The 22,857-nt window shown below is 46.6% G+C and overlaps 3 protein-coding genes across 4 annotated transcripts; all 3 read right to left on the bottom strand.

Moving 5' to 3' along the window:
- Window positions 1-1,777: 1,777 nt before the first annotated feature.
- On the bottom strand, window positions 1,778-5,974 carry RCHY1 (ring finger and CHY zinc finger domain containing 1). Of its 2 annotated transcripts, XM_061353738.1 has the most exons (9): window positions 5,852-5,974; window positions 5,655-5,774; window positions 5,416-5,531; window positions 5,243-5,321; window positions 4,603-4,647; window positions 4,442-4,500; window positions 3,700-3,726; window positions 3,002-3,122; window positions 1,778-2,017 (listed from the first exon to the last, which is right to left on the bottom strand). In XM_061353738.1, the coding sequence occupies exons 1-9, from the start codon at window positions 5,906-5,908 to the stop codon at window positions 1,889-1,891; spliced, it is 753 nt and encodes a 250-aa protein (XP_061209722.1). In that variant the 5' UTR covers window positions 5,909-5,974; the 3' UTR covers window positions 1,778-1,888. The 2 variants fall into 2 exon arrangements, with proteins under 2 accessions (XP_061209722.1, XP_061209723.1); XM_061353739.1 differs by lacking the exon at window positions 3,700-3,726.
- Window positions 5,975-9,531: 3,557 nt separating this feature from the next.
- On the bottom strand, window positions 9,532-11,256 carry LOC133212347 (cyclin-dependent kinase-like 2). Its single transcript, XM_061353617.1, has 4 exons — window positions 11,089-11,256; window positions 10,210-10,321; window positions 9,988-10,094; window positions 9,532-9,827 (listed from the first exon to the last, which is right to left on the bottom strand). Exons 1-4 carry the CDS (start codon window positions 11,254-11,256, stop codon window positions 9,768-9,770), a joined length of 447 nt encoding a protein of 148 aa, XP_061209601.1. The 3' UTR covers window positions 9,532-9,767.
- Window positions 11,257-12,717: 1,461 nt separating this feature from the next.
- LOC133212380 (cyclin-dependent kinase-like 2) lies at window positions 12,718-15,288 on the bottom strand. The gene is made up of 4 exons (XM_061353749.1): window positions 14,889-15,288; window positions 14,450-14,589; window positions 13,377-13,465; window positions 12,718-12,847 (listed from the first exon to the last, which is right to left on the bottom strand). The coding sequence occupies exons 1-4, from the start codon at window positions 14,950-14,952 to the stop codon at window positions 12,739-12,741; spliced, it is 402 nt and encodes a 133-aa protein (XP_061209733.1). The 5' UTR covers window positions 14,953-15,288; the 3' UTR covers window positions 12,718-12,738.
- Window positions 15,289-22,857: the final 7,569 nt, after the last annotated feature.

The raw sequence follows: 22,857 nt of genomic DNA, 5'->3' as shown, positions 1-22,857 counted from the left end.
TCACAGTCCCATAGCCAACCCAGCCTGTAATCCCCTCAGAGAGGCACTTTCCAGAACATCCAACCCCAAGCCCCACTCATGCAAAGATGGGAAGACGGTATGGAGCCAAGCCATGCTCCTTCTGCACAGTGACTTCTGATGACAACACAGTCCCCACCACTTCCATCATTTTTAACACCAGCCCCAAAGGAGAAGCCACCACGTGGTGCCTCGCACATCCCAAAGAACACCTTTCCCTAGCAGCATTCCCAAAAGCTCCACAATCACGAAATTAAGCCTGATCTGCTCCCTCACATAAATCCCTGCTCCCCTCCAGCCCAGCCCTGAGACTTTTTATGGGCTCTGGATTTGCTGATGCAGCCCAAACATGGTTCCCCACAGTGGGGTCATCCAAAATGACATGGAGGGTGGAGAAAGTCAGCCTCAGTGCTGGGGGGACACCATCTTCTCATCCCACAGAAGTATTTGGGCTATTAAGACCATTTTTTTTCGTAAGAGACCCAGGGGTCACATAGCCATTCATCAACCCGTTATTTCTCAGTACTGAATCATAGTTTAAACTCAGATGGGAGTTTTACTCAGAGAGTAAAAAGAGAGCAAGCACACTGCCTATGGCGTGACTTGTTTTAATAGAGATGCTATTTTACATCAATTTACAGCAGAGAGAAAAGTGCTTCAGAAGAGAGACTCCAAGAAAGGCAAGCTCCAGACCACTCCTGGTATTTCATGCACAAAAGGGCATCATCAGCTGAAGAAGAAAAGTTGCTCACTTACAGGTTAGAAAAAAGTAGCTACATGAAGAGTAACTTGATTAATCTATTTTATTTCATTATCACAAACTATTTGCATGCTCCAAAATTCTCAGAAGCCAAGAACTTGCTACAATATTTAGACTGCAAAACACCTTGGGCAGGATATTACGTGAGGAAAGGTGGGAAGGTTTGTTTGGTTTTGTTTTCTAAAAGCACTCCTCCATCCTCTCCCTGCAAATGAAATCAGATACCATTGTAAAAAAATATAAAAAAAAAACAAAACCAAAAACCAAAACCACAAAAAATTGGTCCCTGCACTGCTCAAGTGCCTATGAACTGCTGCTGCGTTAGCAAACGTCTCAAACTCAGCTTGATGCCAATCCTGACAAGACAAATATATGTGCTTCACATTCATCTACTGAACCATTGAAACATCACACTGTGTCTAAACCTCACAGCACCTCAGCCTTTGTAAGGGAATAAAGCAAAATGAGGAAGAAATGGGTGCCTGTGGGAGAAGGGTGGCCTTGCAGCTAGGTCTTCAGGGTGCTCATCGCCCAAGGATGTCATTTCTGCCAGCTCACCCTTGGCAGCCATGTGCTCACAGGCCCTAGAACAAATGCATCATTTAGAAAGAACAAAATGTACTGGCATAAAACTTTGCGGATGTCAGCTTTATGTAAAAAGGCCACTCTCACAAGTTCATTTTCTCCAATAGCTGCCACCAGAATAGCTGTACCTCCACATCCTGTTACATTCGCAGCCTTCAGCCACCCCAGAACATCATCTGCTGCATCAGCTGCTTGTCCTTCCTCATTCTCCCAGGTAGTTATTCTTCCCGGCTGTCTCCAATGCAGCAAACAGCCCTTTTGAAGGGTGCCATTCTCTAGAAGCTAACCACTTGGTCGGGAGCTTCCAAGGGCCTGTCCACACTGTGCTTCACATACTGGGATGGGGCACATGTACCAGAACTCCTCTGCACCAGCATGAATTAAATCATGTAACCACTTCACTTGTGCCATGACGATCTGGAATAAATTTTTACTGACAAATAGGTTATTTGTTTATTAATTAGGTTTTTTTCTTTAAATAGTCTCTTCCAAGGTGGAGTGTTCCTTGTCCAGAGCCTGTCTTGGTCACTGCTCCTCCAAAGAAAGGCTGCATCTTCCATACTGGGTGGTATTGTACGACTCACAGTTTTTGCATTTCATGCCTAAGACATGGAACTGTACTGTGGAGCGGGCGCTGCAGTCATTGCAAAGGATCTAAGCAAGCAGTAAAGAGAGAGAGAGGATTCAGCACCAGCAGGACGCTCAGCAGTATACTATGACCATGATTCCAGCAACCACAGAACTCGTTTGCCACTGGGGACAAAGCAGAAAATGTCTTCCTTTTAAAGACAGCGGGGCCGATTTAACTTTCCAATTTGTTACACTCAGATCACACTGTGTAATCACAGAGGATTTACTCCTTAGGTGACTCCTTGCACAGGTCAGGGACAGACACTCGTTGGCTTCTCCTCTTTATGTCAGAAACAATTTGAGAAGCCCTCAGGCGAAGTGAGGGCACACCAACAGCAGCCAGCAGCATTAGCTTGTCTGCAACTGAAGGCAGGCAAGCAAGTGCTCTTCTCAAAATAGAAAGAGATTTTTTCCACAAAAAAAAAAAATCTTAGCAGGATGGGTTATCTAAACCATAGCAGATGCAATTACAACATTAATGACCTAGGCTGCTTAATGCAGCATTACCTGCAATGTGATGAGTTTCATGGTTCTGAATTAACACAAAGAAACCAAAAGAAAACAGAATTTGTCCCTGTGTGCTAGCTTTGTGCAAAGCAACAGCTTCAGATTTTCACAGAAAATCCACCAATCTTACTCTGAAACACAAAGCTCCAAGCTATTAAAAAAAAAAGTTACTGCTTTTCACTAAGACATCGCCTAACACTACCAGAAAAAGCAAGACACTTCCAAAGACCAAGCTGTTTCTCTGCTGTGTGATCCTACACCACTGAGATTGTAGTTTTGGGGCTGGTATTTCTGGAGCGCAGGTGGGGGCTGCTTCTTTTTTTGGTGTTTATAAAGCCAGCAAATGAATACTGTGAGCCCACGCATGACATTTCTTCATCATTTCTTAAGCATCCGGTTGAATTCTGACCCAGGACAAGGTCCTAGTGCCTTCTACTGCCGACAGTAAAAAGACACAGACCTGCTAATGGTAGAGTCATGGTTTCAAGTCTTGTCTCTTACCTCCACCATCACGTTCTGATATTCTGTGGGCATAGGAGTATGCGCTACTTCGTCATCCAGCTGGCGCCAGTACCTTGTCATATCTAAAGCAGAGTGCATGCACAAAGGACACCTGTAACCTCTGCAGGGAGGAAAAAAGGCTAAATCAGAAGATGGAGCAGGGTCATGAAACAAGTCCACCCAAAAGGACAAGTTTCATATTACACCGAAGAAAAACACCACAAATTTGCCTACAAGAAATCTGGAGAGGGACTTGGACATGGGAATGTAGGGGCAGGAGAAGGGGAATGGCTTTAAACTGCCAGACAGGAGGTTGATGGAAGATCTTAGGAAAAAGTTTTTCACTGTGTGGGTGGTGGGGTCCTGGCACAGGGTACCCAGAGAAGCTGTGGCTGCCTCATCCCTGGCAGCGTTCAAGGCCAGGTTGGACAGGGCTTGGAGCAGCCTGGTCTAGTGGAAGGTGTCCCTGCCTGTGGCAGGGAGCTGAAACTGGATAAGCCTTAAGGTCCCTACCAATCCACACCAGTCTGATTCTATGAAATCAAGAAGCTCTTCCAGGCAGAACTGGAAATTAAAAGCCCCTTATCCCTTCAGGAGTTTGCTTTAAGTTATTTAGTACATGACTGGCATCACAATATTTGCCTCTAAGCAATTCGTCTGGACTGCAACAATATTAAGAGACATTTAGAAACACTTACTCCTTCAGCATGTCCTCATAACATGTTCTGAAAAGAAAACACAGAAGTTCAGTAAGAATAATGCAACTACTGACTAGTAAAATGCTTGGACTGAATAAAGACACACAGAAGTTAAAAAACAGCCTGAGTCCAAGTGAACAGAAAGCTTCCCAGCACATCTGATTCCATTCTAAGGCCTTCTAACATGAAGGAAAAGAGTCAACACTATGAAAAGGTCTGTGTGGTTCAAGTCTGCTTAAAAAACAGAGTGTGGTGCATCACAAAGTAAGTTCAGGAGCTGGAAGACTTAGTCTGGAGAGACCTACATGAAACAGGGAAGCCTGTTTCACTCAGTGCAAAGAGAAAATGGGGGTGGGGGGGGTGAGACAAGGATGTCTTAAAGAACAATCTAAAACTTCATGGATGAGCTGCCACCAACCTCTTAAAATTATCATGCAACTGCTTCCTGCACCAAGGAGGAACTTACTGAAATTTAAGCAGTAACAGAAGGAAATTCAGCACAGGAGAGCTTAGAATGAACAGTGTACAGTCCCTCTGCCACAACCAAAGTTTGCTGTGCGAGGAAGACAACCTTCCTAACGAATTTCCCGATGAAACAAGAGACTGATCCCTACCATGTGGGTCCCTATGAAACCAGCTGTCTGTAGCTCATACAGACTAACCCGGCCTGTAGTGCTGCCGAAGGAAGACTAAGCACTAGGCAGCAGCTATTTCTCTCTCTGAAGTATTTGCAATGCTTCACCTGTGCAGAAGGTGACCACAAGGCAACACATGCGCTCCAACACGAGATGTGTGAATATCCTGTTTCAAGGCAAGCATCAGACAGGAGACAAGAAAATTAATTCAGTTGGAGTAAAAAACACAGCCACGCACAAACCCGTGAGATGAAAAGCAGCAGCTCACCTCCAAACATATCGGACAGTCCTGCCTGGAGACATTTTCAATGCACTTTGCAAAGACAAAAATAAAAATATTATTCTAGTACATAAATATTTTTTTCCTAAATTCTAAAATACTTTAAAAATTGTAAGAAAACACGTATGAAACATTACTCTTTGAATTCAGGTTTGAACTTCTGAGAACTCAACCTGATCTAGTTGAAGATGTACCTGTTCACTGCAGGGGGGTTGGACTAGATGACCTTTGAACGTCCCTTCCAACCCAAAGCTATTTTATGATTCTAACTAACAGGTGGCTAACCATACTAAACAACAAACAGCTTGAACATAGACATAAGGGCTCCCAGAACTTCTGCAAGCAGCCTAGCTTTACTTATACTGCAGCAGGATGAGTAGCTCAAACTGACATGCTCTCAGATCAGCAATCAAATCAAATTTCAGATCAGCTCCTTTAAAAAGCAGAGAAAGAGATCAAGGTGTTTATTTCCTGTAGCTCTAACTACTCGTAAAGCCAGCCCAAAGTGCTCTCTGTTGCTCTTAGGAGCACTTAAGCACCTGCTGCTCTCCCTGCTGGTGCGGCCTCCGAGGCACTGTCAGCTTTCACTTTCAGGGTGAAACACAAGAGTTAACAGGTGTATTCCTACCTTGTGCTTTCCTCGAAGGCTCAAGCTCAGGCATAAATTGCACTTTGAACAGTGGAAAAAATCCTCCTTTGGCCCGATCCTGAGGAGAAAAGCGTCAGGCCAGGGCCAGTTCCCTCCCCGCTCCGTCCTTCACTCGAGCAGGGCTCATCGGTCCCGCCGGCCCCCTCACGCACCTGCAGATTCCACACTCGGGGCAGTGGTACTGCTTCTTGTCGCTGTCGAAGAGGTGGCAGATCCCGCAGTAGTACTCGCCGAAGAGGTTGTCGCAGCCCTCGCAGCGCTGCTGGGCCTGCCGTCGCACCGGGAAGACAAGGCACCGGGAAGAGGGTCGTTAGCAGCGCGGCCAACCCCACACAACATGGCGCCCCCGCCCCCCCCAAGATGGCGGTGCACCCCTCCCCACCGGACCCACCTTCTGCAGGAGGCGGCAGCGGGTGCACTTCACCTCGGCCACACGGAAGCGGTCTAGCCGGTGCTCCTCGGCGCCGTCGTGGCACAGCCGGCAGGCGTACAGCTTCCCGCAGCACGGCGCCTACGAACGGCACAGAACGGATCAGGCTCGGTTCGAAATGAACCCCCCAGCGCCAAGACCCGCCGCCCCCGCCTCACCCGCAGAAGGCAGCCGCGCCGGTAGTGCTCACAGCCTTTCTCCCCGGCCGCAGCCATAGCTCTCCCCGTCCCGCCCCGCCGCTTCCGCTCCGCCCAGTGCCGGAATAGTCGACGCAAGCGAGCCCCTTCCGGAAAGCCTGAGCTCGCCTTTCCGGTAGCCTTCCGTCTCTCTAAAAACCCCTTAGGTCTTCCCCTCTTCTCTAAGTCCTTCTTCCCTCTCCCTAAGCCTTAGAATGGTTTGTGTTGGAAGCTCATTCACTTCCAATCCCTTGCCTGTGGCAAGGACACTCTCGACGAGGTTTCTCCAAGCCCTGTCCTTCCTCTTCCACCCTCTGCTAAACCCTTCCTGTCCCCCAAAACCACCTTCTATTTTTTTGCCATCCCGCAGAAACCCTGTCCTTCCCCCTAAAAGCTTTCACTCCCCAAACCTTCCTCCACCTTCAGCCTTCATTTCCTCCCCACAAAAAACCTTTTCCCCAAAAATATTCCTTCCCCTAAAAGTTTTTTTCCATTCCCTCTCCCCATAAACTTTCCCCAAAACCCTTTTCCTTCCCTTTCCCTGAAAACCTTTTCCCCCTTAAACCTTCCCCTAAAAAAAACCTCTCTTTTCCCCCTGCCCTAAAACCTTCCTCCCTTCTGCCCTAAAACTTTCTGCCCACTTTGCCCTAAAAACCTTCCTTCTCCCATAAAATCTTCTTCCCAGACATTCCTTCCCCCCAAACCTTTTCCCCAAACCCTCCTTTTCCCCCCTCCCCTAAAACTCTTCCCCAATAAAACTTCATTTTCCCCTCCTTCTTCCTAAAATCTTCCCAAGCTTTCCTTCTTTTCCCCCTCCCCTAACACCTTCCTTGCTGTCCCCTCTCCCCAACAACCTTCTTCCCCACCCAACCATTTTTCCCCTCTCCAAACCCTTTCCCAACCCCAACTTTCCCACCTGCCAAAAAACTTCCTCTCCCCCCCCCCCCCTTTCCCTCCTCCACTAAAACATTCCTTTTTTCCATCCTCTTCCCTGGTCCCCCCTCTGCAAATAACAAACCCCAACGTCTTGATGGAGCACAGGAGAAGCAGCCCAGAGACAGAGAACAGGGTCATTTCCCTGCCTGTTTTTCTGCAGGAGCCATTTGCCATGTCCAAGGGAAGGACCCACAGCCAGTGGGTGCTAAGCCTGAGCACTGTGATGCTGTGAAGAGCTCTGTGTCCTGATTAGGTGCTGCTCCATCCATCTTCAGCTTGGGAAACCCTCAGCAGGTCCACTTTAGGCAAGCAGAGTGGTTGTGTTTGCCCCTGGGCACGGTCAGTGGTGTGCTGTGTGAATGCTGCTGAGGGGAACATGCACTTGTAAATAGCTGCAAGAAACTTGGTATCAACTATTAAATAAAAATGGATTTAAAAGTCCTATTTTTCAGTTCAGGTAACGCTGCCAGTACAAGTGAGCTGACACAACACTGACTCCAGGGAAGACCAAGCGAGCACAGCTTACATTTGTACTCGTACCAAGGGATTTGGGATTTAAATATCCTTTTATTTCCAAATTTTAACATGCACGTCAACACACAGGATAGCCACAAAGCTCTAAAGACAATGACATCCATACCATATTCCACATTGATGTAAAAGACAGTTAAAGTTCCAAAATTGACTATTCCATGCAGTGGGGTAAGCTATGACATCTGAAAATGGTTGTGAACAACGCAGGGACACTGCAGATCTGACTATGGGCAGTTAAGCAAAAATAGTCTCCTAACAGTCCCAAGACAAAAGTGATGCTGTCTCTCTCTCCCTACAACCTGCTATGCCAAGTCCTACACATAAATGCCATGTTCTCTTAAGGGATTGAGCACTTCGTTGAGCTACTGAGTGCTCACAGAGGCCATTTCCCATGCCACTAGCAACCCATCTCACCTACTGCTTGCTGGTGTGTCAATTCACACTGATACTCTTCCTTCATCACTAAGAGCAGCCAGTCAGCTGGCCCACTTAAACACCCAAAAGACAACCATCCAAATGAACACGTTGGGGGGAAGTTGCTGAACACCAGGTCACACATGCTGCTGAGTGTTAGCAAGGGTTTCAAAGGAACAGCTGGAAACACACATTTAAATGTTGTATTTCTTGCACGAATGTTTTCTTTAAGGCCAAAGTGTTTTCCATCACATATTTGGTAGTGCACCAAGGCAAGTTTAGCAGCCATCCACTCTCTTGACTACTCATTTAGAAAAGAAACCTCCAAGAGGGCAGCAGTTCAACAAAAGAAAGCGCAGCTTCCTCTGAAAACCCTCCAACAGCATCGGCCCTTGTCACACACCAAAAGTCACTATTCTTCTCAGCCCAAGACCAGAAAGTCAACATTTCAGGAGCTGTTTTGTGTCCAAGAAATCCAGCAGCAATGGCAGTGCAAGCTCTGCCCTGGGGCTGTGCATGAGCCATTTCCATGGCAGCCCACTGGACTGGCAGGAGGGTGAGGGATCCTCCTCAGAGAACTCATAGCCTTAGCACTGGTAACTCAGGTGGCCTGTTGCCACCCTTTTAGCCACCTGCACTAAGAGGAACAAAGCAGAATGATGTTATGGGCAGACTAACAAAACCACAGAGGTTCTCCCTGATTATAATCCTCCTTTATTTTGATTTAGTACTTTGTTAACACCATGCACCTACGCCTGTGTGCTTCACAGATGAGACAACTTTCTTATTCCCCTACTTCTACTAACAGGATTGTTTCCCATCCCAATGTTTTTTTCTCCTTTCTTCCATATGACATAGTCTGACAAATATACTCATACAGACGAAGAGCACATGCAGCACTGGTGCCTGGTGGTCCCTTTGGCCCTAGAGAGAATCCCTGCAGGGGCAGGTATGTGATCACACCCATAGCCAGAGCCCTGAGTAAAGCCCATCTATGCAGGACATGGTTCCAAGAAAGCTGGTGAGATTTTGGAGCGCAGGCACCTTGTCTCCTTCCCTCTTTCTTCTCCCCAGTTTATGCTCCCTCAGTCCCTTCTGCCCAGCCTCATCAAGGAAAGAGAGGCAATTCTGACAGTAAAAACCCTAAGCTCAGCACTGCAGTTCGCACATGCAAGAGGATGATACCAACCCCAACAGATACAGCAGACTCCTTGGAAGATCCTGAGCACCAAGAGGTAACAATACCCAGTAGAAAAAAAGCAAAACAGCAAACAAAACCACACAATTTTTCCCCCTGAGTATTCTTTCAGACAAAATGACTTAAAGACCTGTATGTCTTTTAATAGGCAAGACAAGAAACTATTAAAACCATATTTAAAAGCCTCAGCTTAAAACAATCTGGAATCGTAAGATGGAATGCTGAGTGATAGTGCAGATGAGTGGCTGAGTTCAAGCTCAGTCCTTCAATCTTAAGACTACAAGTCAACAAGCCATCCACACAGCCAGGGCTTTCCCTAAGCCTCCTTCTCTCCCAGACTCCTACCTCATGCTCAGAGAGGTATCAACAGCTACATTAATTTAGATTGCATGACTTAATTTTTAAACATTTTCATTAATGTTAAGTTTGACAAGCTCCCCCCCCGCAACACTGTTCTCTCTTCTCCCTTCCGTTTTCCCTGATCCCTTTGACAGTGCTGTACATGCATTTTTCCACTCCTCATGTGAAGGCAAACAACTTCCCCTTTTTGTTATTCTACCAGCTTGCTCAAACCCAACATCATGAGCTGTGTAATTTCCAACACCAATGCCAAGCATACACAAAACTATCCATTTGAAAGCCATGAGGAGGCTCTGGGAAGGTTTTTGTAAAAAAAGGTAGGAATCTATTAAGCAAATAAAAAAGGCAGAGGCAACATAATTTGCTTGTACATACCATGTGCATGCAGAAATTAAAGCTAGACAGCAGAAATGAGAGCCCACCTTTTTACAGGTAGGTGTGATCTTCTCCATGAGGCTAGTGCTCAGCTCTTGGGAAGCTGCCTTCTGATGCCTCAGGCATTAAAGTCCCTGACAGCTGCAAACTGGGGAAGAACAAGCCAGAGATGGTCCATTTCCAGGTCTAGTATAAATGGAGAGGACAATCAGAAACTGCCTGATAGAGAAATGCAATGCCAACATGTAACTTAAAATTAAACCTACTCTTTGATCAAATCAGACTCCCAAAATGTTATTACCTGCTGTGAGGCCAGACTTGGGGTATGGAGGTCAATAGCAGCAAGGGAGGCAACATGGGACTCTGAAATGGTCTTATTTTCCTTTTTGAGATATCTGGGATGCCACACTGCAAAAGACAACCAATGCATACAGTGTTAAGGAAGCAAGAACTAACTGCTGCAACACACGTTGCTTCCTGCCACTCATTTAGTAACCAGCTTTTATTCAGAGGACATCATAACCTTCCACTCCTCTCAGCTCAGGCAGATGGTTTAGCTCTGGCAAATGCACCTTTGTCTCGGAGAATTCCCATTTTCTCCTATTTGCCTGAAGGATGTTTTTTTCATTAGTAACCTGTAATCAAGGGCATAAGTACCAGCTCATGACAATACAGGAAAAAAAACCAAACAAAAAGCCAAAGCTATTTTCAAGCTTAAAAATGCATCAACACAGCAATGTTCTGCTGTAGTTAGAACTTGGGGAAGAGTAAAAGAAGCAACTCTAATGTGTGTGAAGGAATACATTCTGCTCAAGTGTTATTTATACATTATAAATAATGGAACATCCACAGCAAGACAACCCCAAAGCAATCATCTAAGGGAGACTGCTTTCAGAGGGACGAAATACACCACCTGGAGAATGTCTTGGATTAGTTAGGTGTAAGAAGGCAAACATTCATGTTAGCATGGAAAGAATATTGCTTAGGTAGTTTGAAAGTTTTCCAGTTCACTTGTTCTCATTATCCATTTTCAATGCATTTATGACATGACTAAATAAGGCCCTGCCCATGTTAAACCCAAATCCTCAATTCTGCTTCAGAGGCACAGCACACAAGGTCTGTTTTTTTTGGATGTGGATTTATTTCAAGTCTCACAGATACCCATGAGGACTGCTCCCTCATTTAAAATTGTCCTCTGATACAAAGTATGTTTCATATAAGATAACTATAAGCAAGGGATAACAGATAACACATCTGTAGGTCAAAAGGGGTGAAGAATAGAGTTATTTCTAGTTGGGAGCCATGGTGAAGGCTGCAACAGATGGGATTCTTGACAAGCAAATATGTGCTTGGGTTCAGAATTGATTTCTGCTTTGACAAGGGGGAAAAGCAGATGACTTACTGAGGTCAAGCTTACACTGTAATGGGTTGCTGGAGAATGCTTCCACTGCCTTAGAAATGGGTTCAAGTATTTTTTTACTCTTTTTGTCAACTCTGTAATGAAAAACACCACAAACTTTGTATTAACTGATGAAAATAAAAACAACAAATGCAAGACATCCAGAAACATTGCTGTGAAATGCTTAGGAAGATGGCTCACAGGGAGCCACTTAACAGAGAAATTTGGTCCAAAGGACAAGCCACAAGCCAAAGAAAACCAAGTGCCACAGCAGCTGGTGGAACTGCTGCTGTTCAGGAGCTTTGCCCAGTACTGAAACACATGCACAACTGCTTGAGGTGAAGACAATCCTCCATCCAAGGGCCGTTTCTAGCCATGTCCCATCGCAAACACACATCACATGTTCCACCATCATCACCTTACACCTCTCTCAGGCCATTTCAGTCCCTCAGCAACAGGGATGATGGATATGAGCTCTGCTCCCATACCTGTATTTAAGGTTCCCAGGCAAAGGACCCATCACAACTGCAGTGGGAGAAAAGTTCTGGTTGATGGGGGGGACAACTATGCCTGCATTCTTGACATAGTCCAAGCTGCTGCTGGAATCTTTGAGACTGGTTTGAGAGCTTACTGTAAAAGGGTTGATGGCACTGTTGTACAGGGGGCTCAGGTTGAAGGATCAGTCTGCTCCCTCTGCATCAGCTTTCGAGTGCTTCGCCTTGAACAGCTTTGCATCTCTGCTCTTTGGCTCAATGCTAAAATCCTGTTTGTAAAGAAAAACATCGTCTTTCCCCTACAGTCATGCTTACAAAGTAGCTTAGAACAGTGCATGCGGGAATAAGAAGTCAAAAGCCTAAACCTGCATGATTCTGCAGGGATCTGATAGAGATGGAATTGGTTTTAGCAGAAAACCTGTTTTCCATCAAACAGAAGGAGATATGCACGCTCTGTAAATAAGTCATTTTAGAATAGGATCTGACGAAGAATATCCTATCTGATTTAGATAGGAAGTGATGAAGAACAGTCATATCCCATGTCACTTCCAAATAAATCAAGTAAGAACTGACCCCAGTGTTACCTCAAAGTCACTCTGAAGCCTCTACTCCTTGGTATCTGGTTGAAAGGAAAATACATAATTTTGAAGGGAGGGCTTTAACACAGGTAAACAGCAGCATACAAGCATGTTTTTGTGATTCAACATGACTTAATAATTCCCAAAGGATTCTCCCTTCAGCTCTGTATGTGCAATGTAGTTTACTGACAAGGGACTGGCCCAAAGGCCACTTGCAGACTGCTGAGCCAAGTACTAGAGCAACCTCATAGCCGCCAATTACCTAGAATCAACGGCACACAACTTCTACACAGCCCACAGGCTGCACTGTGCTGGGTGTCAGAGCTGTGGGGGCACAGCCGCAGTGTATTCCCCTGGATCGGGTGACAAGGTCTTCAGCACTGTTTAGACTCACAGTAGCCTCCAAAGGGGAGGCACAGCACACTTATCTAGTCTTTTTTTTGTTTTAATGAAATGGACAATTATGCCTATATTTTTGCTATGAACTTACACTGCTGCACATACTGATTTTAAAACATGGGAAAACAGAATATTGGAAAACAAAGATGGACCAATCTGGACACCAAAGATTTTTCTTTCTTCTAAGCCATCATCTTTGTTCCTTTTGCTGATTTTTTATTTTTTATTTTATTTTTTAACTGATGGTCTCTGGCATCTTTCTGAATCTTTAATTTAAGGTCCTGAGCGAATCTATATTTCACATGAAGAAAAAACAAAAAAGAAAAAAAAAGGGCTTCTGTTAATCTCAATATCCTCATCAGCTGGTGTTCAGCCCAGACTCTGATAGCTTTTTAGGTAACCAAACCAGCCATGCCTTTTTAACTAATGAGAAGCCAGCCAAAAATGATGTATCCATTAAACCAAAGAAAATATTTCAAGCACATGCTTTTCAGATTACAGCAATGAAGGTGTTTGTGTCCCAGTCTGGTGTGGATGCAGACACATTGCATGCACACAGTGTAAGACTAAACTACCCAATATGGTGTGCTGCTGGTTGTGCATGCTGATGAATTAGCGTCATGACCAGCTAATGAGGCAAACATGCTGCTGCATGGTGTTACCTTTCAACTGTTCTCCTATTTCCAGGAAGGCTAAACCCAAACAAAACCAAGACATCCAACAGCTGTCAGCTCTGCAAAGCCAGCATAAAATCTTTAAGTGCAGCTGCTTAACCTCCTTCTAATATTAGCCTGCTTTGAGTAAGACAGGAACTGTTTACCTTTCAGCAAATCCATCCTTGTTGAAGAAACCACACTCCAAGAGTTCAGCACAGGATGGTCTTTTGTGTGGGTCAATCTGCAAACACTTCTGTCAGAGCAAGGTAAACATGAGAAGGCAAATACATTAGAAATGAAACAAAGGCTTTAACATCTCTGAGTGAGAAGGCAAGAAAATACTTCAATCTCTTCCCTCTAGGTTCTGTTATATTGAAATGAGCCCAACCAGTGCCAAAACCATTCCGTGTAGCAAACACAGAACTGGCTGCTTCCATCCTAATCACCAGCGCTCACAGCGACTCACTGCACAGATCACTCTGCTCTCAGTAAACCTCCGTTGTTTCAGTTACCTTTGTCTGGCTGAGGCTTTATGCTCTCTTTTGACCATCAGGCATTTCAAATACAGCCACGTGGGTTTTAGGTTGGTTTAGTTGCCCAGCTCCAGACTACTATGTGAAAGGACAAAAAAACCCAAACCCCCAAATCTCTGGAAGGATTCTCCGGAGCCTATTCCAAAGTTACAGGCTTCCTAACTCACACACAACAGACACATCCCTCCACCAGCAAGGGATCCAAGCATGCTCCTTTGCAGTGCCTCCACCAGCAAATAGAGGTAGGGTTGGCAGGAAACACTGTATCCACACAGCTCTGCTAGCCAGTAACAAGTAAGCTTATGATCTACAAAGCATGCACTTAGGTAGCAGATGAGGAGCAAAGCTTGTTGGGAGAGGAGTCAAAAGATCAGCTGATGCTTTCAACACACCAGTCCTTCTTCACCTTTTAAATCTCCTTGGAAAACTTGATCAGTGGGGCACTAGATGCTACAAATCCTCCCTGGAGGATATGCACTGACCATTTTGGCTCTGGAGATGGCTGGCTTAGTCTTCCCAGTCACCCAGGATGGTTGCTGGTGTAATCTTGCAGCCCCACTAAGCCACCAACCCGAACAGTTGCTTATGCATGGGTAGTTGAGAGAAAGCCACTTTAACAGCCACAGCCCTTTCTGTAGGCTGTATTCTGCTTCCCAAAGTCAAGTAAACAGAGAAACATTCATAGTAAACCACCAGTTAATTACCTTGGCTAAATCTAGCACTGCAGCAGGGGACTTAGGATAGCGTTTGTCCAGAGATTTGGCCTCCTTCATTTCAGGCAACCTCATGCCAGCAAAGAGGGGATTTTTATAGGATAACTCTTGGTGTCTTGGAATTAAATTACCTGGAATCACACAAACAAAGCAACCATCACGGAAGAAATACAGGACAGTCCAGTGAAACATTTAAGAGGCTGGAACACTTTGTCAGCACTGCCCTTAAGGGCTATAGTCTGCCATGAATTGATACTGAACTCATGAATTCTTAGATCTCCATTTGTAAATGGTGCTAAGAGCACACGCTGTCAGATACAGTTCAGCACACACAAACAGCCTTTCCCCCAACACCTTCCTTCCCCTCATCAAAATGTATCTGACCCTCCATTAGTAAACAGGTATGAGCATCCTGACAGGCTATTCTTACCCAGGCATTTGGTGATATGGTAGAGCTGGTCAATGTCTGCATCTCCTGGGAAAATGGGTCCCATGTCCCCTATCCCTTGCTTTACCCTGTTTTGAGGGAACAATGGGTTTTCTCAGTGCCATGGGGTGCTCAGTGGTGGCAGGGGTGAGATGGGCATGATGGGCCTGAGGAAGCCAAGAACCCCTGGTGGGTGGCAGGGGACAAACAACCCACCCTGGCTCAGGGCAGTGCCCCAAAATCTTGTACCGGCTTGTACCCCATGGCATTTCCCTGCCCTGCCCTCACGGAGGAGTCCCCGTTCCCCACTGATGGGTAGGGCTTTGCAGGGGGTCTCAGCAGGATCAGACCCCTCCACAGACAGACTCCATATACCCTGTGCCTGTCATGCAGCACTATCAGCACCCCTCTTCCCCCATCCCACCCATGAAGCCCCCTGATGCACTGGCAACGGGGGCTGTTACAAGTCAGGCACCCTCATGCCAAGCTGCTGGTCATAGAACAGGCATCAGGAATTAGCCAACAGCTGCCTGGGCAGGGGAGAAAAGGGCTGGGTGAGCTGGGAAACCTGGTTTTGAACCTGGTTTATCCCCTAGCACCCCAGCAAGGTCCCAGCCCACTGGCTGGTTACAGAAAAATGGGGGGAGGATGAGGGAGAGCAGTTGGATGTTGGCTCCAAAACCCACCACCATCAGTGGCAACTACTGCCATGGGCACCCAAAGCACCATGGGAACTGGGTGTGCTGGCAAGGACAAAGTGGGAACGGGGTGAGTGCTGTCCCTAAAACCATCCCTGTCCCCATCGCACTCACTTCTTAATCCCAGCCGTGTTGTCAGTCTCTGTCAGCAGTGCCTTCTCCTTGAGCTGCTCCAGGCTTCTCTTCCAGTGCTTGTCCAGCTGCTGCTGGAAAGGCCCTAGCTCCTTGCAGTGCAGCTGCAGACGGACACACTCCCTCAGGCAGCTGCCCCAGCATGGGGCACTGCGTTCCCCAGAGAAAAGCCAGGAGCAGGAATCTTTAGAGTGATACTGCCTTGGGCCACCATGCCCTAAAGGTGCCAGTTTTGCCCAGTGGGGATGAGCCACCTCTCACCTTGGAGGCCATCTCTTCCTGCAGCTGCTGCTGGACTTACTGCAGCTCCTGTGCCTGGGCTGTCAACTGGCTCAGCGCCTCCTGGCTCTGCTCCAGGGAGGGAGAGGACATGCTGGTGCCATGCAAAGGGGGGTGGCTGCACCCCGGGGAAAGTAACAGCTTACTGGGCTCATGGCTGTGGGCTCTCAGTGCCAGCAGGACATCTGCAGCATGGCTTGAATCTCCCTCCATGCTGCTGACTTGTACAACCCAATCGGGGGGGGAGCAAGGGGCTCCCCATATTACACTGAAGCACAACCAGATGGGGAGGGGGGAGGGGTGGTCCCAGCAGCCCCCTCCTAAGCCCCAGATAGAATCATAGAATCACAGAATGTTTTGGGTTGGAAAGGACCTTAAGGTCATTCAGTTCCAACCCCTCTGCCATGGGCAGGGACACTCACACTAAACCATGGCACCCAAGACTCTGTCCAACCTGCCTTTGAACACTGCCAGGCATTGAGCATTCACAACTTCTTTGGGCAACCTGTTCCAGTGCCTCACCACCCTAACAGGAAAGAACTACTTCCTTATATCCAAACTTCCCCTGTTTAAGGTTTAACCCATTACCCCTTTTCCTATCACTACAGTCCTTAATGAAGAATCCCTCTCCAGCATCCCTATAGGCCCCCTTCAGACACTGGAAGGCTGCTATGAGGTCTCCACGCAGCCTTCTCTTCTCCAGGCTGAACAGCCCCAACTTTCTCAGCCTCTCTTCATACGGGAGGTGCTCCAGTCCCCTGATCATCCTCGTGGCTCTCCTCTGGACTTGTTCCAACAGTTCCATGTCCTTTTTATGTTGAGGACACCTGAACTGCACACAATACTCCAGGTGAGGTCGCACAAGAGCAGAGTAGAGGGGCAGGATCACCTCCTTCGACCTGCTGGTCACTCCTTTTGATGCAGCCCAGGATACGGTTGGCTTTCTGGGATGCGAATGCACACTGAAACCGGCTCATGTTCATTTTCTCATTGCCCAGCACCCCCAAGTCCTTCTCCACAGGGCTGCTCTGAATCTCTTCTCTGCCCAGCCTGTAGCTGTGTCTGGGATTGCTCTGACCCAGGTGTAAGACCTTGCACTTGGCATGGTTAAACTTCATGAAGTTAGCATCAGCCCACCTCAAGAGCGTGTCGAGGTCCCTCTGGATGGCACTGCCTTCTCCTGCCCTGCACTCTTCACCATTGCCCTCAGCTCTGCCAGCTGCAGGAAGGGGAGGAGGAAGCATCTCTGAGATGGGATGGGTGCAGTGAACCCCGGGTGCTGTGGAGGCTCCATGGCCCCAGCCAGCCAGGGGATGTGGCTGGGAACCCTGCCAGGAGCACCCCACAGAGCCAGTGGCTGGTGGGAGCTCCCCTTGCCCCTCACCTGCTCCTGCAGCTGCTCGGATGTGGTGACCAAGTGCTCCAGTGTGGCCCTGTTCACCCCTGCTGCTCTGCCTGCTCCTTCAGGTCCTGCTTTATCACCTGGAGCGTGGACCTGGACGGCGAGATGGGAGCATGGGCAGGCTTTGCCTCCACAGGGTTAGGGTTAGCTCAGGGGGCATCCCTTGCACCCCCACCCAGGATGCTCCTAGCTCCCCAGCCTCCATTGCAGCCCTGCTGTGTACAAAACCTCTCCCGGTCCTTTATCCCAGTGGCAGACTGAGCTGGTCACTGCCACTTTCAAGAGCTTTCTGCAGCAGCCTCCCCATGGGCTGCTTCTCACTGAGGACTTTGTTCTCCAAAGAGTCTGTCTGAAAAGAGACCATGAACAGCTTGAGACATTCTCCTGCCCATCTTATGAGTCAGCCGTTAAAATAACATGCAGGCATCAGATACCACATAATCAGATGGGAAGCAGAGCCATTTATTGAGGAATGAGTACTTCAAACAGAGCAGGTGGGAAAAGCCCCCCTCACCCCCCCTGCTAATAGCATGAGTTGGGAATCATTTTGAAGTCCCTACTAGTACAAAGTTATATACACTACCTGTATTTAGTTAACGCCTCTGTTCCAGAGATCAGAAGTTGGGAAGCTTGGCTGCAAACACCCTGTTCTGGTCTGAGGAACTCCACTATCACCCAAGGGATGGGCCAGGGCACATCTGAACTCTGCATTTTCCTCCGAGGAGCTCTGTTCCTGGCACTGCTCATGGCAGACACCATTCACAGACTGAGGTGGGCTTGGCTCAGTCCCCATCTTCTGCCCAAGAGACAGCTGCTCTAATTCATCCACAGCAAGTGGGAAGCTCCTAACATTGCAGGGTCCATGTTCCCCAGCTTTTTCCTGGGGGGCCGACTATCCTTCTCTGAAGCACCATTGTCATCTGCAGTGATGAGGCCTCCCGAGCCCTCCTGTGGGGAGTCACAAAGCCGCCTCCTCTGGCTGTGCTGCACTGGGGAAGGTGGAGTCCAGTGCTATTCTAAAGGAAAGACCATTTTGTAATCCTAGCACTGGGTGATGTGGGGAGAAATCCAGACCTTGAGGGCTACCAAGCAGTTCCCACCTTTCTACTCAGGACACCTCAAGAGCCTCAAAAACACCGAAGGAAATGATTTTGGCAGTAACAGCTACTTACCACCAACCAGCCAACTCACCATGAGCAAAGAAACAACATATTGCACAAAGGTGAGGTTGCCCTGTGAAGCTCTGTAAAACCTGGTTTGCCACAAGCTCTCTACAAACTGAAAATTAGGCTTAGCTCGTTTACTGTTGGAGCTTCTGTGTTTTTAAGAGCAGCCATTGTCATGCTGAACTGTTAAAAATGTTAAAAACTTACCTGTGCAGCTCTCACAAAGAACAGCTATTGGAAACTGCTGCCTCTGGTTTTGCTTGCCAGGCCTAACAGCTATTGAAAATCCCGGCCTGCTTCCAGCTTAGCCAGTGGCACAGGGTAGCCCATGGTGTGCATCACTTCTTTTGCCTGTCCTTACAAGACAGGAATCCACATGGCCCTGCACCTGACAGACAGGCAGGTTCTTCTCCATTACCAAGACACAGCTATGAAAAGCTTGTGGTTGCCTGCAACTGTCCGCTTAGCCAGGAGAAAAGCAATTTTCTTCCCTCCCGATTTTAAGTCTATTTGCAACGATTTAAGTCAATTTGCACAGAGAATATGACTTTTCTCCTGCATATGGAAGTGGATCAAATGAACCTTGACCTTAACCTACACAGCTTCACACTTAGTGCTTGGTTTTGCACATGCATATTACTCAGGTTGGTAAACACGACAGCACCAGTAACCACATACAGAAACCAATGACCAAGCATTTTTTAAGCCAGTCTTCAATAGCAGTGAAGATGCAAAAAGTAATTTCCTGTTGTCATTTTCAATCCACTGAGGAATTGCTCACTCCCAAGTAGAGAATTTCTCATGGTGATGGAGAATTAATTTATTCCCTCTGAATATTTGCCCCTAAACACACTATTTCAGTTACGGAGGTAACTTACAAAAAATGTTGGTTAACATTTACTGCAAACTAAAACGTTGCTCTCACCAGCCAAAAGTGCTTTTAAAACCATCATCCCCTGCAGATCATGGTGCTGGAAACAGAACCAGGGTTTTGTCTAAAGTACTTCTGTGAGCATTTACTCTGCAGCAGAACAAACTCTTTGCAGCAGTGCCTGAGATCAATTAGATGCTTTCTTTCCTGGCTGTAGTTTCTCAAATGAAGTTTTAGAAGAAAATCTTAAACTGACAGCATAAGTATGGACAATTTGATTTTCAGAGAAGTGAACTGAGATAAGGAAAAAGGAAAAAAAAAATCTACTGATTCATGTAACCATCAAAACAGAGGCAATTTTGGTCATATAATCGTAGCTAAGGCCTACAGATAAGAATTACGGACCAAATAATTTCACGTGAGGAATCGCCTGCTGTGATTTACTCAATGATTATTTGCAACTGTGTTCTAGAACAAGTCCCTTGGCCACTTCACTGAGTGGGATACATTCACACCCTTGGCACGCTGCTTCCACAACAGCATGGAAGACAATTCTGGTTTCTGGAAGATGTGGTGCTTTTGAGATACCCCAGTTCTGCAGGCAGCCATAATGCATTTTATGTTCTTCCGACCAGGGGCAACGAGATATAACAGGCTGAACTAGGAAAAAGAATATACACACACTTAGTGTATATCCATTGGAATACATGTCTTAAGCTGTATATCTAAGGCTCTTAGGATATTGGATTTGTTTTTCCTCCTTGCTGCACTACTAAATAACCTAAGGCAGAAAGCTTAGCTTTAAAATGCAGACCAGCATATTTTGACTCTCCCTCCCGTTTAGTCACTGTAAGAACAGAGACGAAAATCAACAGCTACTGCTGCTGCTTCCAGCACCTTGCACAAAAATAAATGAAGATGTCCTTCTGACAGTCTCAAAAATCTTGAAGAGACTTCTGCAAATTCCTTTTCCATCTTTTGATTTCAACAGAAACAGTAAGTTCCCATTCCCAAGACTCATGTCTTGGTCAAATTCAGAGACAAATGAAGTCTGTGTTCTCTTTCCTTGGAATTGCCATTCCATTTCCATCCTCAGTGTCTAGATTTCCTTACATTGTTTTTCTCTTTGTCCAAACAAAATGCACTGGCAGTGCAAACAAAAAGTACATACTGCGAAACACTTCCCAGCACATCCTGCCCTCCCAACAGCAAGTGATCAACTCAGCATTTCAGAAGGGTCTCCTGAGATGTTACCTGCATGCACAGGACTCCACTGTCATGTTGGGGTACACCTCAAGAATCATGGTTTTATTTTCATCAAAGAATAAGATACTAAGAGAAGACATTTTGTCAGGAATGCAGCAAGGCTCAGGAATGCCTGGGACGACACCAACGGCTCTCACTATGCTCTGGATGGTGGCATGGTTGGATGGCTTCAAGGCCTGCAAGAGAAAATAGGGCAGAAAAATGTAACTACTACAGCCACATTAGAAGAGACCCACGTAGCCTTAAACAAAACTGGTTTCTTCAAGAAGGGTCCTACAGAGACCCCACAGCTGATCAGCTGTACAATATATCTTCTATCAAATTAAGTCACACTGGGGCTGCAATTTAGTAGAACCTGCAAAGGATTCACTGGGAAGCATTCAGCTACTCTTGTACATGCAGATGTTACACAGTGCCTGACCTTTTACCCCTGTGGCTGTTTAAGTTTACTGTCATAGTTTATCAGATGAATGAGATGCAGGGGAGTGGTGATGCTCTGTTCAAAACATAAATGCAAAGCTTGTTGCACCATCCTCCCCATGGGTAAAGGTTTCCCAGCATGGTTACAAAGACATTTACACAGACATTTACAAAGGTATCATCTCCCATCTGTGATTCTATGATTCTATGATCTAGGCAGCTCATCTCAAGAAAGACGCCTCTGTTTGTCTGGAGTTCAGGAATACCCATGCTCCTCAGCAGTAACTGACAGGGATATAAAAAATGTCTTAGATTGGTATGCAATACAGATTTCTGCATCATTTCTGCCTGCAAAAGGGTGCAAAAGCTCTGATAGCATCCAGCCTTGTTTCTTGTCTCAGCTGCATTTCAGCATTCTCCACAAAGGGACCTGGGACCCAAGTGGATCTCCTGAGCCTGCTGGCCAGACATCAAAAGATGTCAAGATCTAGCTTCCTGTTGCCAGTAGTACTGGAAGTAAAAACAGGTCTCTGAAGGTGCCATGTTAAGTTCTAATGAGAAACCCTTCCATTCAGATATGGAATCTGTACCAATAAAATGCTAACTTGTATAGAACTAATTTGAAGGATGGCCCTGGCTGCCAGTGGGAATCACCCAGATACATTCTGTCATTGTATGATGAAAGAAATAGCTCCGTTTGATACATGTATCATACAAGACAGAACAGCCTCCATACTGACTGAAGTCCATTTGGGATATGCTGCTTCTGCCCCTTAAGGTGTGCTCTTGGGGATACCCGGCTCTGCTTCTGCCAGTGGGAATGTAACTGTGACCCCAGTAAAAACCAAAGGCGTGTGCTTTGCGGGAAGCTGAATTCCCTCCAGGGTACTGACCCAGCACACTGCCCTGCACAAAGGCTGGCTCAGGCTGTTGCCCCAGTCATGGAAAACGGGCAGAGATTTGCTTTTAAGAGCAGAGAAGTAGGGGAGGCCGAGAGAAGCAGTGGGAGGAAAAGAAGCCGAGCTGCCTCCAAACTGACAGATGTCTAAACAAGTCCAGCTGCAGCTCCAGCCAAGCTGCACACCATCACCCGGGGTCTTGCTGCACTGTTGAATTCTCTTAGCAATGGATTATGGGCAGGGCAAATGATGTCAGTTCTGAGCTTTCACTCCTGACCTGGAAATGCGCTCTGCAGCATTAGGCAAACCCAGTGCATGTGGTCTGTCAGCAGTCAAAGCAGCTAATGAAATCTCAAGAAAGGGTAAGGCGAGAAAGTGTGGAGGTAGGAAGGGGAAGGGTAGAAGAGGCACATCCATGCTTCCTTACCCATCACGTTGTAAACTTATGAACTTGCCCTCAGCAAGAGAACATTATATACCCATAGGCACAGACTAGTTTGCTATTGCCTGATGGTTATAGCATCATTTTGCAAAAAGGGTCTTATAAGTACCACCAGACACTATGCATAGCTCAAGAATAACACATGGCTCTAGAATGCGCTCGCTTCACCTTTTTATAGAATTTAGCTTTCCATTCTCTTTGGAAAACAAGGTCATTTTGGTTTTCACAATTCAAAAAGTGCACAAAAGAAACAATTTGAATTCCAACAGGGACAGGAATCTACTAATTCCTTTTGGGGAATCAGACTTAGAGTGGGTTTTGGTATCCCACTCTATACGCAGTACCTGGCAGCAAACGTTCAGCTTCACAGTGCCTAAATAACTGTAATGCTCTGCTG

The sequence above is a fragment of the Neopsephotus bourkii genome, unplaced genomic scaffold (genome assembly GCF_033783945.1).
Source record: "Neopsephotus bourkii isolate Nb327-2 ecotype Australia unplaced genomic scaffold, CSIRO-AGI_Nbou_v1 NB_690, whole genome shotgun sequence".
In the NCBI taxonomy this organism is placed as follows: domain Eukaryota; kingdom Metazoa; phylum Chordata; class Aves; order Psittaciformes; family Psittacidae; genus Neopsephotus; species Neopsephotus bourkii.
The sequence above is the reverse complement of the archived record's forward strand: the minus strand, read 5'-3'. Positions and strand labels throughout refer to the sequence as shown.

Coding starts and splice junctions, on each gene's coding strand:
- RCHY1 (XM_061353738.1), bottom strand. CDS start 5,908: ATGGCTGCGGCCGGGGAGAAAGGCTGTGAGCACTACCGGCGCGGCTGC. Junction 5,532..5,654: donor GCTGCCGCCTCCTGCAGAAG/GTGGGTCCGGTG, acceptor GTGCGACGGCAG/GCCCAGCAGCGCTGCGAGGG. Junction 3,123..3,699: donor TATGAGGACATGCTGAAGGA/GTAAGTGTTTCT, acceptor TCCTCCCTGCAG/AGGTTACAGGTGTCCTTTGT.
- LOC133212347 (XM_061353617.1), bottom strand. CDS start 11,256: ATGTTTCTGGATGTCTTGCATTTGTTGTTTTTATTTTCATCAGTTAAT. Junction 10,095..10,209: donor TGAGCTGAGAGGAGTGGAAG/GTTATGATGTCC, acceptor TGTCTTTTGCAG/TGTGGCATCCCAGATATCTC. Junction 9,828..9,987: donor CAAGTCTGGCCTCACAGCAG/GTAATAACATTT, acceptor CCCAGTTTGCAG/CTGTCAGGGACTTTAATGCC.
- LOC133212380 (XM_061353749.1), bottom strand. CDS start 14,952: ATGGGACCCATTTTCCCAGGAGATGCAGACATTGACCAGCTCTACCAT. Junction 14,590..14,888: donor CCATATCACCAAATGCCTGG/GTAAGAATAGCC, acceptor GTGTGATTCCAG/GTAATTTAATTCCAAGACAC. Junction 12,848..13,376: donor AAGGATGGATTTGCTGAAAG/GTAAACAGTTCC, acceptor TGTGAAATATAG/ATTCGCTCAGGACCTTAAAT.